Raw genomic sequence first — 18,605 nt, forward strand, 5'->3', positions numbered from 1 at the left:
TCATCCTCCTGTATTTGTGTATCAGTTTTTGAGGACAATTCAGTCTTGGAATCAGAGTGTAGATAATCAGTCAATGTGATAGTTTAATGTGTTCTATTGTCTTGAAATTAACTAATTCACTGTTAAGACACTGAAGGGCTCTATTATGATCCAGGTCTTATGCCTTACGCCTTAACTTCTTTGCCTTTTCTTTACTATTTTGAAAAACATTTTTAAATACTTCAAATGCTGATCTACATCTGCACGTTGTGAGCTTGCAGATCTGCTATTTGAAATATTTTTAAAAAATTGTATATATAGTAAAAAAAAAAGGCAAAGAAGTTAAGGCATAAGACCTGGATCATAATAGAGCCCTAAACCTCTAACTGCACCCAACCAATGAGTTGGTGCCTTGCATGCATGGCTGCCCTCCTTGAGGTGTGGATTGGATAGAAATATTATGATCCTAGCAGGCTGTCCAATTTGAACCAGAGGGTGGAGCTATAGTCACAATGAACAACACCATATCCTTGTGCAAGATTTCATCCATTTTTATTTCATCTAGTTAGTCTCAACATTACAGCATCCCAATCCAGTGTACTGCAAAACAATTAGATACAGTTTTCTCATTATATACTTAAAAAATAAGCATTTCAATTGATATAAAGTAAACTGAATGACTTAATCCTTTTGAGTGGATTTGTATCGCTTTGGCTATCATGAGTTTTGAGATGATTTGGCTGACTGAAAGCCTGTGGAAAATGTCATTTATTTATTTGAGTTACGTTTAATATTTTCAGCAGGTTTATCTAGATTTAGCTGAGGTCAGAAGTCAGGAGGATGCTCAAATAGCCTGAATCCTTAAGGTTTCCAGATAATTCACTTCACATCTTCCCTCAAGCATATTTTGGTTCAGAGCAGTCATTTTTAATTTGAAGGACCCCCATAACTCAGTCCATTGGGAACCCTGACAGTCCCTGGACCCCACTTTGAGAACCACTGGTGTATGTAGAGCCATGTGCGCAAAAACACAATGTTAAAGAATAGCATTATGTGACATTTACAAAAATATGCAGCAGTTTAAACCTGTCACAACATTGTGCTTCCACAGTCTTTTATACACACACTATTAAACGTAGTACCAGTGTGAAAGACTTAACCGTTGTAATTGAATATGCTACATTCAGTCACCAATTAACACTAGAATAACAAGCCTCACTTCAAACAGCTACAACAGGGAACAGCTGTGGGTTCTCTCTGAAAACACTGACAACCACCTCAAATAAAGTTACTGTACCTACAGTAGACGACAATATGCAAATAGATACTTTCAATACTTTTAAACATTTAACACCTTACAAAAACCACAGACTGGTGAGAAGAATCAAGATCGAACAAATGGAATGTACTCAGCAAATTTACAAAATTAGATTTTCTAATTTGTGCGTTAATAAAACTGTAAATACTTAAGTATGTATATGGGGAGCATTCATTGTTCCCTCAGTCCTATGTTCCCTCAGACCTATGTTCCATTACGCTTTAGATGTAATTTCACTGACTGGAACCTCTGCATCCCCATGCTAAAGTTGAGGGTACCATATAAGGTACCATGAAACAATGCAGACCATGTTGACTCCATGTACAATTTACAAATAGATAATTTAGAGGTGATTTGATGGCTCTGGTGCTGTAAAAACAGGTCCTAAATTGAACCCGGTGTGGTTCTGCCCACAGCATACAAAAGGTGAAACCTGGAGCACTTCTTCTTTCTGTTTGCCTAAATCCAGCTAATTTTGTTAGCTGGAAAAATGCACTGGTGCATAGGTGCTGAGGGGAACATAGAGTGGAACATAAAAGCTGCCCCCTTATATTTCTGGCCCATTGACTGAAAAAGATAAACAACAAAAAAAAAAACACTTAATGTAATTGTCAAAAGATTTGTTGAAGATTTGGTTCTCACCCCGTTCCCTGATTTTAAAACTGGCCAATACATTTCAGTGGATGTCTTCTTGTTACATAGACACTGAGGTACGAGATCAGCCTAGAATTCAAGTTCTGAGTAAAATATTGATGGATCTGTCCCATTAATGCAGGTGTGTAAAGATGCTGGGTGTTTGTAATGTATTCCTCTGGGTTAGAATTATAGCGCAACAATCTGTTAATCTGTCCAAACACAGTTTTAGAGCGCAACAATCTGTCCAATTCATCTAGGATCCATTGTTAATATTATTATACATTATTATACAACTGATTCATCTGCCTGCCAACCAAAACCACTGTGATAAAACAGAGACACATTTACACAAAACACTGGCAGTAGAGACTTGTCCCAAACTTCAGCTGAATGCTTCTACTGCAGTGTTTAGAACGATACCATGTCATATCAAGCTGTAATCAGCAATAGTTTAGCTCAATATATTCTTTACCTCGGAATCTAACGTGGGAGTCTAATAACTAGGTCGTTGTTAGGATATAGCAGACTTTTGCTCTTGGCAAAGTGTCCAACCTATATGAGGTTAAAGTGTAAAATGTGGCTTTTGATAAGTAGCTCCTATATCTTTATTGCCTTGAAAGGAGTCAATACCTCAAGAACCTCAACTAATTTCAAGAATATTAGAATATCTGCCCTGTTTACATTGTTTTTCTTTCTTTTTCCACACGTAATCTATTGTCATCTGAAAGTATACGATATAACACAATAGAATGCTCGGTGGATCTCTGATAAGTGCCATTATGCCATAAAAGCCCTTGTCCCTCGACCCCAGCTGAGAAAAGGCACAGTGAAAAAAGAATGAGCGGCAGATGGGAGTCCCAGGTATTTGCTCCTTTTAAGGCAAGAATATATGAAAGCAACGCATCCTAAACACTCATATTGTCCCTAAGCAAGGGATTTTTTCAGGAGTTTGGCACCTTATTTTTGTCATACTTAAATGAAATGTGACTGTTTTAAAGAACAAACGTGAGCAATGACGAACCGGTAATTCAGCTCTCCTGAACGCAGCCCTGATGAGTCCAAACACATGAAGACCCTTTAAAGCACCTGGACTGTGATGACATCGCTGTGATGTCATCGCTGTGATGCCAATGACTGTGATGTTATCGCACTGATGCCATGACTGTGATGTCATGCTTATGAGGAGTGATTTGATCATACACCTTTTGGCAACCGGAATAAATAGTAACCTATGACAAAGATTCATTACATTAAGACAGTGATTGCCAACCTGTGGGGATGGGTGAGGGTGAGGGTATTGCAATTGGGCCCCCAAAAATTGGCAAAACAATACGATTTTAATGATAAAATATCATTAAGAAATACAAGAATAAAAATGACAATCTCTTGTTGGTTCCATTGATGCAAGCCAGAACCACATTGATTGATTGATCATTAAAACATGCTCTGAAAATGATTTCAAGTGGGTCCTGATCCAGAGAAGAGAAGTTGGGAACCACCGAGTTAACATAATGCATTGCAACATTGTGATGTCACCATTGTTGCATCACATCGTTACATTAACCTCGATGGTGACATCACAGCATCTTATTGCGGAGGGAGGAACCCTGGATATATCGCTGCCATAAAGCGCTGTAAAGGCTTGGTGAAATTCATTCATTTGGCAAAATGAACTCATTATTAATTCTAAATGTGCGTTATTCTGGAAAATAAAACAATGTGAGGAGTTAAGAGGTTAAAATGGATGAGAGGTGTCATAAACCTCTTGTAAGGGAGTTTTGGCAGATGATGACTGTGGCGCACAGACAATACCAGATTTGCACGTTGTAATCTGGCATTTTCTAGGCGCCACGTTGTCGTACAAAAGTATAAATTAAGCTGAAGACGTCTTTGAGATACAAATAGATTGTGGTGACCCCATCAAGTAACACAGGTCATAAAAAAAAACAATGTGAAGTTGGATCATAAGGAAATGGCAGCAGCATACATTTAAGTCTAAAAATACTGCATGTGTTTAAAAAATAAAGATATGGCTACCATAAGCACTCTCTTGAACATCAGACGCTTCATCAAGGTCCATTGTGAATAAATCTTCTTTTGCACGTAAAGAATTAATCATTACAGTAAAACATAAAAATAAAAATGTCCTGGGAAGTGCACCTGAAATGAAGACAGAAAAGCGAACTTAACTTTGGCACGTTGACTAACGAGGGGGACCGGAGGAGAGCTGAAGAGCGCGTTGAGCTGGCAGCTACGCAGCAACGTGAAGCATGGCGGCTACGCCACTCACGCCAGTGCTTCCATGAGGGGGCGGAACGCTCATAGTCCTTTGTTGAAGTAGACCCTCTCAACCCCCGGATGGTTGGCCCGGATCTTCTCCTGAAGCTCTGCTTCCAAACCGCTTACTGACATGGAGCTGAGGAATGCACACACAGAGGAGATGCTATGAACTGACTGCCCTCTGCTGCTGATCCTAAAAGCATTCTGTCTACTATGGGTGCTGAGTGGTGACCAGTGGGGGAGAGAGTACATACCGTATGTGTAATTCTGTACAACTTTGACCAGGATTTACCAGAGTATTTTTTTTTTTTTAATATACTTTACACTTCTACTACACTACATCTCAGAGGCAAATATTGTTTTTTGTTTTTTTTACTCCACTACAATTATTTTAGCTTAGTTACTAGTTAGCAGTGACACTACATATGAGAATATAAGCTACATTACACAGTTGGATGATATGAGTAATAACTCATATTAGAAGATATGTGAGTACTAGGGAAGATAAGGAGCACACATGTTACAAACTGCATGCAGAGCATACAGATATATGATAAGGAGAATAGCACATAATACAAGAACATTATCTATACAGGATGATTACACAGCTTAAAGCTGGGTTCACACACTACAGGAATTTAGAAATCAACAAGAAGCAAAACCTCGGCGAGCAAAGCCTAATCTTGCGTCAGATCTGCGGTTTTGTTGGCAAGTGCCAAAAATGAACAGCGACAGCATAATCGGAGCAAATGTCTTGCAGTGTGTACAAGCCCTTAATCAACCCTTACAATCAAAGCATTGTATTTATGCATATTATTATATAGTGTACAGGTTTTATACATCTTCCACTCACCTCTTTTGTGGGAACAAAGCGCAGCACAGCGGAGTGGCAAACACCAGACTGAAACACAATCATATTACAGTCAAACATTTGGATAGAAGACTTTCATTATTACAGCAGACTATGGTCCAGTACAAGCACTGAGCAAAGTCATTGAACAAATCAATGACTGCGTGTGCCAGGATGTTCTTCCATTAAACAAAGATGAAACTGATGTAATTGATTTTGGAGCCAAGTAAGAATTATTAAAAGTCATTGCTCAGCTTCAATGGCCGAGGCGGTTTACCACAACCCAAGCTGCAAATCATGGTGTAGTCAACAGCCACATTAACACAACTGAATTACAAACTCAGTCTACTATCACCAGAAGAATATAGCCTACTTTCTATATATATAAGGATTAAAGGACTTAAGTCTCGATCCGCAAGATTTTGAAAAACGTGTCCATGAATTCATCTTTAGTAAACTCCACTACAGGTCTCCGTCAAAATGTATAACTTCTGTTGATACTCCTGTCTGTCAAAGAATTGATTTAAAAATGCTACTGTTGGTTTATAAAGTATTGAACGGTTTAAGATTTAACATTTCTGATCTAGTCATCTGGGATAGGTCTGTCCCCCCAGAATCAGAACGCAATGCAGAGAAACAGCGTTCAGTTTCTATGCACCACATTCCTGGAACAATGAAACTCCCAGGAATCTGCAGGCCTGCTACAACTCTGCTCTTTTAAATCAAAGCTGTCCGTCCTCTTTGTTTGTTAGTTTTTGGCATCCATCATTATCTATGTCCCCATTGTGACCACGGATATATTCTAAATGTGTATCTAAAAAGATATTTTTCGTTTCAGCTGTTGTTTACTAATGTTTACTATGTTGACATTTCAGAATAATTTGTAAATGAGTGTCTTATCAGGGGTAGCATCGGACCACTCACCAGAATCCCACCAGGCCGACCTGAATGGGAGCACTCATCCATGGAAACCTCTGAAAAGACCAACCAGAGAAACACAAAGACAGCGTGACTCCATTCACTCCTCTCCTCTGATGTACGAGCAGCACACTCTAGTCTAAAAATGCCTCAGTGTTCATTTCACTCAGAGAGTGTACGGATGTAACCAAGTGGTATAGTGAATACACTTTAAGCTCGTGGTATTTTTTGTTTAAATTTAAAAATGTAAAGCTTCAGAAAGACACTCACCTTCAAGAAGGCCTTCTTTTCCAAATGGTTCATTAAAAATGGTGGGATAGCTGAAAGAGAACGTTAACATTTCAACACAGTGTACAATGCAAAACAATCTATGTACAGTAACACTGAATGTATTGTCTTTCTTGTCTTTCTTTGTTTTTAAAATACTTATTTACATAGTTATATTTTCAGGGTATATGCCATGCCACAAGGGGGCAGTTATTCACACAATCAGGAAATTAATTGGCACAGGTGTGTTGGCCTGAAGGCTACAGGCCACAACTAACATTGGTTGATTCTAGATTCTACAAAAGTCTGAGTCTGCTGATCCTAATTATTACACACATTCTATCACTGCTAAGAAAACCACATTCTGCAACCTACAACTACAGCAAGACGGAAGAAGTCAGCGATAAAGTGTTAATTAAAGGTATGCATGCTTGATTTGTATATTCTTTGTTGTCCCTGCATTGAATTGTTCCCTGCATTGACCCATTTTTTATGGAGATACTGTATCTCATTAATTCCACTGTCCTCACATCACACAAATATAAAATAACTACGTTTCTCCATCATAAAAAAATAAAATAAAAAATATGAAAAAACCTTCGCTTTCCTACATGACTTAATGCATGGTCAGGGACCAAATGCAGTACATTCACGAACAACCAGTGGTCCACGGACTACCAGTTGAAAACCTCTGCCTTATTTGAATTTCAGGTAGTTGGCAACCCTATGTATGTGTGGCTCCCCCCTCTCCCCCTTTTGCTGGAACTTTGCCTGACAACACTGATTGCGCTGACATCAGGGACCTCCATATTGGCCTTGTCCATATATGGGCCTAAAAGCTGCTCTACATCAACACGTTGTGAGCTTGTAGATCAGCTTGTAGAGCTTGTAGATCGGCTATTTTGAACAATTTAAAATGTTTGTCAAATTAGTAAAAAAAAAAAGTCTAAGAAGTTTAGGGATAAGGCACAGACGAAAATAGGGCCCATACTGTATATGTCCTGACTCACAAACTCACAGCCAACTTGAACTCTAGTATAGAATATTAATATTCCTACCCATTCCTGGTGAGGCCATGAGGATTCTAGAGACGACCACCTGACTGATGGCCTGCTGGGCCGCCTTGGTTGACTCTCCTAACCGGTTGTCATTCTCGTCTGTTATGGGGATGCCGTGTTTCAGCTCCCTGCAAACAACACACAGTATGTCCCATAAGTAATGATTTGTATAAGCAGGGAAACAATGCAAAAAGATATAACGATGAGTAACTATGTATTATACAGAGGTGTGTGTGTGTGTGTGCGCGTGTGTGCGTGTGTGCGTGCGTGCGTGCGTGCTATACTTTATAGTATAGTAAGTATATTAGAATGTGAGAAAAAACATTTTTCCTGGTCCTGTTGTATTATGGTTAAAAAAAGATTTGGGGAAGTAGGTTTACAATTAGGAAAATATTCCTTTTGGGGGTTAGGATTACAATAGGTGTTGGGTAACTTAGGGTTAACATTTTAAAAATAGCATTTTATTTTAATTGCTAGCGTGTTGCTATGTGTTAGCGTGCATGTGTGCGTGTGTGCATGTGTGTGCATGCTTGCGCGCGCGCGTGTGTGTGTGTGTGTGTGTGCATACCTCTGTCTCATCAGTGGTATATTGATGCAGTTAGCAGCAGCTACAGCAGCAAATGGAACGAATCGTCCAAACAGAGGAGAGATGTGCTACAACAAGAGCATTGTGTTGCTGTGTATTAATCACTTTCCACGTTCATGACAGAGAAGCTATTTATGCACGACTAATTTCACCATGTCAATACAGTAATTAAACATAATCTCTGCCTCCTGGCCTTTTCTAGCGGGGAGATGATGAGAACAATGGGTTGTTACATGAACGGATTACCTTTGTTAGTGCGTTGAGTCCCAGAGCAGTGGCAACAGCCCCTGTGGTGGCCGACACATAGGCTGTGCCAAGCTGACTGCAAACAGAACCAAAGGCTTTTAGTTAGACACCAAGACAAAGCTCAATGGACGGAGGATTCATAATCACCCAGTGTTCAAAATAATCAAAATAATCTCAAAGCCGCTGGCCTAGCGGTGGCAGGCGCATACCACAATATTACCACATACAGTATAGGCTCTGATGCCTGACAGCGCTTGTGGGTTTGAGTTCCAATCCCGACAGCCTTTGCTGCGTGTCACTCCCCATTTCTCTCTCCCTGTTTCCTGTCTACCTACTATAATATCAATAAAGGCAAAAAGACCAAAACATATCTTAATAATAATCTCAAGGACCCCTTGTTTGGTATGCATCAGGCCACAAACAGCTACGGTGGCAGTGGCTCATGAGGTAGAGCGACTGCCTTGGAATCCAAAGGCTCCTCCTGGCAAAGTGCCGAAGTGTCCTTGAGCAAGACATTGAACCCCTAACTGCTCCCGATGAGCAGAATGGTGCCTTGCATTGTTTCCTCCGCCATCTGTATATGAATTAGTGAATGTGAAGTACATTGTAATGTAAAGGCTTTAGAGAAAGCCCTATAAATTCAGTCCATTTACTATTTACCTATAGACCTGTAAGGGTCCATTTGGTTCCACTTGTACACTCTAGTAGTTATATACTATGAGGTCCATTTGGTTCTTACTATCAATCGTTTAGCTGGGGAACCCACCCAAGGACCCCTGGGGGTCCGGGAGTTTGAGAACCACTGTGAATGTAAAATATAAAACTCTTACCTGACTGAAATAGGGGCGTCTCCACTCCTGTTGGTGTAATTGACTATTGCGTTGAAGGACTGATTGATCCATTGCCATAGAACTACTGCTGGAGTTGTCCTGTAGGTTATAAGAGTACACAGGATGTTATCTCCATAAGCTGCACTGTACATTAACACTGTGTTATCGGTACGGTCTGCGTCGCAGACCGTACTTATTTTCCAGGTGTTTTGCCTCAGATGGACTTGAGGTTAGGCTTAGTTTCTGTGAGGTTACGGTTAGGGTTAACGTTTGGTTAATGCATATAAACACGCCCACCTGGGCGAAACACCAAGGAAAGAGGCTCTTCCGGTCAGTGTCAGAATCATTGTAGACAACATATGCCTATGGTCAATTGGTCATGCCTCAATTTCCCATTGTCTTGTGGGCAGTGGCAGTTTTCTGTCGCGTCATTCATTTGACTGCACTTGGCAGCTATTTTGCTTGTACTTTTCTGGTTTCATTTGTGCACTCTCAAGAGTTACAGACTTGTGAGGGTCCATTTGGTTCCATTGTGTGCACAGAGGGTTTTATTGCATATGAGACACAGAGCATGTGAGTGTTGATAATGGAACGTGTTATGACTGTTTCTGAAGGTCCTTATACACCACGAGCGTGACGAATAAAGAAATATATAAATATTTCACATCCCGCTATTAATTTGGTGCCTGATGTGCCTGGTGGGTTGATGCTCTTCTTTGCACTGAATTATTAACTTATTACATCACTTCGTTATATGTGCATTCTGTTGGATGTACTTATGACACAAACACCTGTTTAAACGAATGCAAATGAATCACACGAAATAAGCGCTCCTGGTGTGTAAGGACCTGCAGACTTCAGAGGAAGAGCTCTCACTTGTAGAACGTCATCATGCACCCGGTGATCGTCATGTTCATGGGAACCTGTGCCGACATGCGTCCGATCAGAACCATCTTCTCGCCGGTGTCTGGGTGGAAGGCAGAGTCGAAAATATATTTGGCCCTCCACAGTTCATCCTCTGTCAGGCCCGGAGAGACCACACCTTGTCTGAAAGACATTTCACATTAACGTATGCTCACAAATTGACAAAAGAAAATGCAATAGCCAATAATAATAGCAAACAATAAATAAAACATGAGAATTAAGCCATTATAATCGGGATTCATTGGAACTGGTCCACAGCTTAGACACAAAATGTATCATAGCAAGTCTGATCTGTGTTTGAAATGTAACTGAGCTGGGAAGTTTTATTCATTGTGTTTGGACGTGAAACTATATAGATGAATATTGGAAAGATATCATTGATAGACTATATCTAATGCTAACCTTAACCCCCAAGCCATGACACCATGAGATATGACCCTGCAAACTCCATTAAAATGCTTTGAAAACAAATCGGGCACGCCAACAGAAGCGGCCTTGAGCCCAGTTAGGCACGCCTGAATGAGTGCCTGTGCCAAGTGGTGCGATGGCAGCACTGTCAACTCAGCACTGTCTGTCAGAGTTATGTACCGATACGGTGGGAATCAATTATACATGCATGGTGGAAGATCACTATCCTCCTTGGAGGATACAGATATAAGTGGATGTTCAGGAATCCACACCCGCTGATGAACTTAAGTCTAAGCTACGCGTTATTCAGTACAGTCTGAAGCAGTCAGGAATCCCGCACTTCAGGTGGGAACTGGTGTGTGGGCAACAGAAAAGACACACATATATATTATATATATATATATATATAATATATATTATATACTGTGTATATATATATATATATATATATATGTGTGTGTGTGATCGCATTCCAGTCACTCATACATGCACGTCATTGACGATTCTGCTGGATTGAGGTTTTTGGAGCTGTGTGAAGCACAGGCTCCCTATACGTGGCCGTGTGGGTCTGTGTGTGTGTCTGTGTGTGTGTCTGTCTGTGTGTCTGTATGTAGCCTGAACTTCCTAAACTTCGGCACGCCACTAGTCCCACAGTTTTGCCACCACACACTCGCGCCATATGTCAAATCGACCGGCTTACTCGGGAATCGTGGGCTATTACTTTTCTAAGAGAAAGGTTCTATAGTTTAATTGATATTAATTTATTAGTGAATTCATTTTCCCCATTGACTTATAATGGGAATTGCAAAAACTCACATTCAATTATTTGTCTCTCGCAAACCATAGGGGCTAGAGTTTCAAGACTTGGAGAGGAGGTTCATAATGATTTCAAGGATTAAATAAAAAATAATTGTGTCATTTGGCCGCATGGTGGCGCCATAACACCCCACTTTACGTTTTGGCCTGTAACTCTTGAACCGTAGGTCGGACAATTAAAAATATGTTTTCCCTGGATTCCTTGGGTCATGACGCATCTCCCCATATAGGCCACGCCCATTTGCGCCATGATAGATTTTCCGCCATCTTGAATTTTCTCCAAAACACACTTTTTGCTCCTTTTCCTACATATTTTCTTCAAATGTCACAAAAATCGGTACACATGATCCACACACACACACACACACACACACACACACACACACACACACACACACACACACACACACACACACACACACAGCTCCACTTCATTTTTATTGACAGAAATGCATATGGACGAACATATATTTGTTCATTTGCTGTCTGACTTGTTGCTCTTTAGTCCCTGGGGCTGTTTGTTCTCTAATGTTGGTGGTATTTGTGTAGGAGTTCAGCTGCGTTGTCTTACCTGTACTCAGAGATGATTTTGTGTGCATGTTCTAGTTGTTCGTTGGTTAGCAGGATGTTCCTGGGGTCTGTGACAGTGAAGAAGTGTTTGGCTCGACCCATAAAGGTGCTCTGGTCCCATCGTGGCTCCTTGATGTTTATGGAGGTGGATAGCTCCGCTGCCATGTCTATTATCTAGGGATAAACGCAAACAATTACATCTGTCTCAAGTTACTTGCGTCTTTTGAAGGACTGGGATATCTCAAGGACAGGATGTTCATTGTTGCAGCTAAATAAAACATTTCAGATAAACTGTCACAAGATGTTGAATTGCATGCAGCACATTTGATCTGTCTGTTTCAGACCCTCTTGGTCCCTTAGTTGTGTTGTATTTATTTGTAATCCCTCTCAGCTCGACTTCCTGGCATAATTACACATTTGAACTCTGATTCAAGTTTGTCTCTGAATCTTGCTTTTCCTCTTGGAATTCTTCCGCCTATACATACGGTACGTCATGTCCTAGTATGAATGAATAGGTGAATGGGATCAACGTCACGTGATATTTGTGGCCATGATGATCACCCAACATTGTGGTAAACAAGGAAAAGCAATGAGATTCCAAGACAAGCTTGAGTAAAACACTTCTTTATTGAAAAATATGGAATGACACATTACGGAGAGTTTCCTGATGGATAGATTACACTTGGGGCAAGACGGTAAGCACCTTATATTTTGCATTTGTACATGTTTGGAGCAGTAAGGGACTCAAACAGGCTGTCCAACAGTCCATTTCCTCTAGTCGTTATAACGCTCGTAAGAGTGAAAATATCTACAAAATAAAAGTCCTCTACGAGTGTTATAATTTATGGCTACATCATTATCGTCTCTGTTGCAATTCCTAGTTGAATGTTGTCTTGTGAAACTGTTCCTCCCTGCTGCTGATTCAGCATTATGTTGCTATGGCGATGGCTGACCTGACACAAGGGTTCTGAAGCGCTAAATTGGAATAGGCTCACACCCCTCCCCCAAACTGTGTCTGTATACTGGTGAAAAGTGGTCTACTTCATTAACTATTTGACAACACCTTGTGCAAATACAGTAGTATGTGTATGTACACAAATGCGTGTACATGTATGTGTGCGTGTACAGCATGTCTGCATGTATGTGCTATGTTGTTATATGAGAATAACCGATCCAGTTAACATGCTAAGAGCAGAGCAGACTGAATAGGAACCCTCTTCAATACATTCACAGTAAATGCATGCATGCTTGTATGCACAGTAAATGCATGCATGCTTCAATACATGCATAGCAAATGCATGCAGGCATGCTTGATCTTCCCGATGCAAATAAGGCCAAAACTGAATATAGCAGCCCTCGCATAACACAGTATGATGGGTACTGTATCAACTAGGCTATCTTCTTAGTGATTATTCTGTCGATTACTACTTATTAATTGAATAATCAAGAAGAACTTTTTTTAGACATCTTTACTTTTTTATCAACGAATCAACAAGAAAATTTCGAATCGATTCTTTTATAATCGACTGAATCGATTAGTCTGATTAGTCATTCTCTGCCAAGTGATGAGTTTGACAGGTTTTGTTTTTTGACACTGGATGGTGCTATTCGCTAGCCTATGGGTCTCCAAATATTTTCCAGTTCTACTGGACGTCACGTCGCACGTCGTCAAGGATTATTTTCAGATTCTAGAAGATCCGTGGGAGTCTTTTGAATGCTCCTGTATACAGATCCGAGCGATGCAGTATAATCAGTGATTCTTCAAAGGTATGTGAAACGCGCTCTTTTTCATGGCAGTAAATAAGTCACTTAAGCCTTGTTTTACACGTTGTACAATGGCAACACACAAAAGTAGCTGATCTACTACTCTACTACTTGTTGATCGGCAATTTTAGAAGGTCGATACTGTTATTAATTATTTGTTATAATCTGTCAAATTGATTAGTTCAATTAACTGTTGCACCCTTCAGAGAGGACAACATGTGGTGCCACATGAGCAGTTTGACAGGGTCTCACACATGTGAAACAAGTCACTTGTACTACAGACCACCACCACCACCAAAGGAGGGTTGCATGGATGATGAAATCCCTCTTGGAATTGCATCCAAGATGGCCGCTGGACTGACAATAATAAAGCAGAAGAATTCTGTGTGGAATCAAGTGGCTTCAGCTGCTCCTGTCCCTTTAAATTGAATTAGAAGCCCATGAGGTTCTCACAAGACAGAGTCCATCTCCCTTCATGCCCTGCTGGTGTTCTGCATATGATTTATTCTTAATGAATCATTATCGTGCAGTGAGAGTTATTATGAAACGCCAGTTAATGGAAAGTGACATTATGACAGAATGAACTTTGGCCTGCAGAAGGCCTTTGATCTCTAACCCCTTTTGTCCCCAGCACCTGCCCCCCTCTCTAAGCCAATCAAACGCAACCGGCGTAGCTACACATTAACTAATACACGTTAAAGCTGCAATCCGTAAAATGGTAGAACATGTTAATGCATTGCAATCATAGCTACATTCCTACATCTGCATTGCATGCAGTGGTTTGAGCTGCAGTGGCCTCATAGGAATACACTATTTCTCTGAGACATTTAGACCATGGTGTCGGGTAGGACATCCATCACCCACCCAACCAATAGTAGTACCGCCTGGAGCACATAAGCCCATACCCAAAAGGGTATCATTAGCGGCGGTGGATTTTTCTTTTTTTCTTCTTCTTCTTATTTTTGTAATAAGCTTACACATGCATGGATAACATGCACGGTTCGAATCTCGAGTTTTGCGATGCGATTAACCATTAAGCGACGTAATGAAACTTACGGATCGCACCTTTAACCTTGGCTGGCTTCATAACAACTCATTCCATTCATGTCATTATGCAGCGTGTTAACTTTCACATTCGTCGGTGATGACGGACGGCGACAAAGCAGGCGCCTGCTTGACTGAATGGCTCACCGTAAAGATTAATTTATAGATCCATTATTTATTGTATTTCCCCAGACCGCGGAGTATAAACGCTATAAATTGTGATTGTCCAGTCCGACACAGACCAGCCAGATCTGGACCAAATCACAGCAGCACGTCGACCTGTTTCAGCATCGAGCGGAACGATGCAGCCTGCTATCATCATCACACAGTTATGCAGTCGTTATTCAACAGAGTAGACTATTATTTATCTATTATTAGTCATAGACTAGTTATCACACACCACCACTGAACAATCCATGGATTTGTTCAGTGGTGGTGTGCGATAACTAGTCTCATCCAGCTGCTGCCACATCCACACATCATCCTCCTCCACTTGAAACATCCATCCATCCATCCAGATGTGACGCACGGAGGCGCATGACAGTCCACTGACGCGAACATCTGGCTTCACCAAAGAAAAACACGATTGATGCATTCGTATGGCACTTACTGTCACCGTGGGTTCTCCTCCGTGTCTGTCAGCAGTCAGTCAGTCAGTCAGTCCACCACCACGGTCCTCCTGGCTGGCCCCAGAACAGGCTCCACGAAGCTAATTTGACACGCAGCAGCAGCGTCACGGTGGGAGTAGTGAGCCCACGGAAAGACATCCGCCCCCAGTGATCTCCCTTTCAAATTAAAAGCATTTCCATAGCACACTTTTTTCTTTCTCTCTTTGTTTGTTTGCTTGTTTGTTTCTTTGTTTCTTTCTTTTTTTCAACATCTTATAGGGCTCATGTGATTGTTAACAGAACAATAACAAATTGCCTACTATAGGCCTATATATTTCAGACATAACCCCACACCTTTACTTCTCAGGAAACAGGGGGAGGGACACCCCTCCCAATGGTCCTCTGTGTACTTTGGGCATGGGACTTGATCACCTCTGTGAAGTTGGCACCCCATATGATGAAAAAATATATAAAAAGGGTGTCATTCTTTAGTGCTGAATTCAAGATGTCTTACTTTGCATCAAATCTGTACACCATTTGGCATTTTAAGGCTGAAATTGTACCCACGCTAAAGCAAGCCTGATAAAAGTATCAAACATGTAAAAAAAATTAACAGACCCTCGTTGTGGAGTTCCGTGCACCCCCACCGACCCAAAAAAGTAGACATATGTCCCAAAATCGAGGCGAAAAAAATGGAAAAAAGTGAGTCCCATCAAGGCGAAACACCCGGAGAAAAGTGAGTCCCATCAAGGTGAAACACCCGGAGAAATGTGTGTCCCAAAATACCCCAAAAAGTGTGTCCCAAAATCAAGGCGAAACACCTGGAAAAAGGTGAGTCCCATCAAGACGAAACACCCGGAGAAAAGTGAGTCCCAAAATACCCAAAAATCCCCAAAAAGTGAGTCCCAAAATCAAGGCGGAACACCTGGAAAAAAGTGAGTCCCATCAAGACGAAACACCCGGAGAAAAGTGAGTCCCATCAAGACGAAACACCCGGAGAAAAGTGAGTCCCATCAAGGCGAAACACCCGGAGAAAAGTGAGTCCATCAAGGCGAAACACCCGGAGGAAAAAAACTCATGCAAATGAGGTCCAAGTCAGACCTCTAGAAGGTCAATCTGTCTGTAATCGAGAGATTCTAGGCTGACTTGGACCTCATTTGCATGAGTTTTTTTTCTCCCTCCGGGTGTTTCATGGTCAAATAACAGGAGACTTCTTCCTAAAACAGGAGGGTTGGCAGGTATGTCAGAGGTTCCATGTTCAAAACCCAGTCCTCCTACAGTTCATTGCTACAGTATATTACTTGGACCTTTTCAAGGTTAAAATACAAAATAACTACTCAAAAGCATAAAGTGCCCCAGTGGGACATGGTGTAGTGGTGCAGATCTCAGACTCTCAGTGCTGAGGTTCCATGTTCAAATCTCAGTCCTCCTACATTGCTCTTGTATGTTGACATTTTCATGGTTAAAATACAAAATAATTACTCAAAAGCACCTGAATTCCTTTAGGTGGGAGATTGTGTAGTGGTCTACAGATCAGACCTTCAGTGCCGAGGTTCTGTGTTCAAATCCCAGTCACCCAGCTGATTGCTGCTCTATTACTTGGACCTTTTCAAGAATAAAATACAAAATAATTACTCAAAAGCACCAGAACATTTGCAGTGAGAGATGGCCTAATGGTCTAAAGATCAGACTCTCAGCTAAGAGGTACCATGTTCAAGTCCCACTACACCTACAGTTCATCGCTGGAGTACATTGACCTTTTTAAGGCTAAAATTGTCTCCATTTTCTAAATTCCTCAATTTCTTCCAATGCTCACAAGGCATATAAGTCAGAATTAATTTATGTAAAAGGCTTGTTAGACAGAGTTCTTTCAGATATAACCCCCCACCTTTAGCTCTCAGGAAACAGGGGGAGAGACACCTCTCCCAATGGTCCTCCGTGTACCTTGGGCATGGGACTTGAACCTGTCTGAAACCTGCCTGTAACAGGGACAACCGATCAAGCGACCATACCATTGAGCCAAGGCACCTTTGGGCCCTCAACAGGTATCTCCTGGTTCTTTTGAGTTTTTCTCTTGTATTTTAGCCTTGAAAAGATCAAAGTTCACAAGCATTGAACTGTAAGAGGACTGGGACTTGAACATGGAACCTCTGAACACAGAGTCTGATCGTTAGACCACTAGACCATTTTTCACTGGAAATCTCCTGATGTTTTTGAGCAATTATTTTGTATTTCAAACCTTGAAAAGGTCCAAATAATACAGCAAAGATCTGTGGGAGGGCTGGGATTTGAACATGGAATTTCTAAACTGAAAGTCCAATGATCAATCCACTACACTATTCCACTCCAGCTTTAATCAGGTGCTTTTGAATTGTTCTTTTGTATTTTAACCTTGAAAATGTCAAAGCACAACAGAAATGTATGAGGACTAAGATTTGAACTTGGAACCTCTGCACTGAGAGTCTGATTGTTAGTCCACTACACCATCTTTCACTGTAAATTATCTGGTGCTTGTTTTGAGTAATTATTTTGTATTTTATTCTTGAAAAGGTCCAAGTAGAGAAGCAATCAGCAGGGTGACTGGGATTTGAACACAGACCCTCAGCACTGAAGGTCTGATCTGTAGACCACTACACAACCTCCCACCTAAAATAATTCAGGTGCTTTTGAGTAATTATTTTGTATTTTAACAATGAAAATGTCAACATTCAAGAGCAATGTAGGAGGACTGAGATTTGAACATGGAACCTCAGCACTGAGAGTCTGAGATCTGCACCACTACACCATCTCCCACTGGGGCGCTTTATTTCCCAGTGGTCAAACAGATCAAACAGAAAGATGAGAAGTCAAGATGTCTTACTTTGCATCAAATCTGTACACCATTTGGCATTTTAAGGCTGAAATTGTACCCACACTAAAGCAAGCCTGATAAAAGTATCAAACATGTAAAGAAAATTAACAGACCCTCGTTGTGGAGTTCCGTGCACCCCCACCGACCCAAAAAAGTAGACCTATGTCCCAAAATCAAGGCGAAAAAAATGGAAAAAAGTGAGTCCCATCAAGGCGAAACACCCGGAGAAAAGTGAGTCCCATCAAGGTGAAACACCCGGAGAAAAGTGTATCCCAAAATCCCCCAAAAAGTGTGTCCCAAAATCAAGGCGAAACACCTGGAAAAAGGTGAGTCCCATCAAGACGAAACACCCGGAGAAAAGTGAGTCCCAAAATACCCAAAAATCCCCAAAAAGTGAGTCCCAAAATCAAGGCGGAACACCTGGAAAAAAGTGAGTCCCATCAAGACGAAACACCTGGAGAAAAGTGAGTCCCATCAAGACGAAACACCTGGAAAAAAGTGAGTCCCATCAAGACGAAACACCCGGAGAAAAGTGAGTCCCATCAAGACGAAACACCCGGAGAAAAGTGAGTCCCATCAAGACGAAACACCCGGAGAAAAGTGAGTCCCATCAAGGCGAAACACCCGGAGAAAAGTGAGTCCATCAAGGCGA

The 18,605-nt window shown here is 41.1% G+C and overlaps 1 protein-coding gene across 1 annotated transcript; it reads right to left on the minus strand.

Annotated features, from left to right (window-relative positions):
- Positions 1–520: 520 nt before the first annotated feature.
- sfxn1 (sideroflexin 1) lies at positions 521–15,197 on the minus strand. Its single transcript, XM_080746000.1, has 11 exons — positions 15,105–15,197; positions 11,688–11,860; positions 9,845–10,015; positions 8,969–9,067; positions 8,139–8,214; positions 7,875–7,960; positions 7,307–7,434; positions 6,252–6,301; positions 5,988–6,037; positions 5,067–5,114; positions 521–4,349 (listed from the first exon to the last, which is right to left on the minus strand). The coding sequence occupies exons 2-11, from the start codon at positions 11,849–11,851 to the stop codon at positions 4,253–4,255; spliced, it is 969 nt and encodes a 322-aa protein (XP_080602126.1). The 5' UTR covers positions 11,852–11,860; positions 15,105–15,197; the 3' UTR covers positions 521–4,252.
- Positions 15,198–18,605: the final 3,408 nt, after the last annotated feature.

This window comes from Nannobrachium achirus (assembly GCF_963921795.1).
Source record: "Nannobrachium achirus genome assembly, chromosome: 17".
Classification (NCBI taxonomy): Eukaryota; Metazoa; Chordata; class Actinopteri; order Myctophiformes; family Myctophidae; genus Nannobrachium; species Nannobrachium achirus.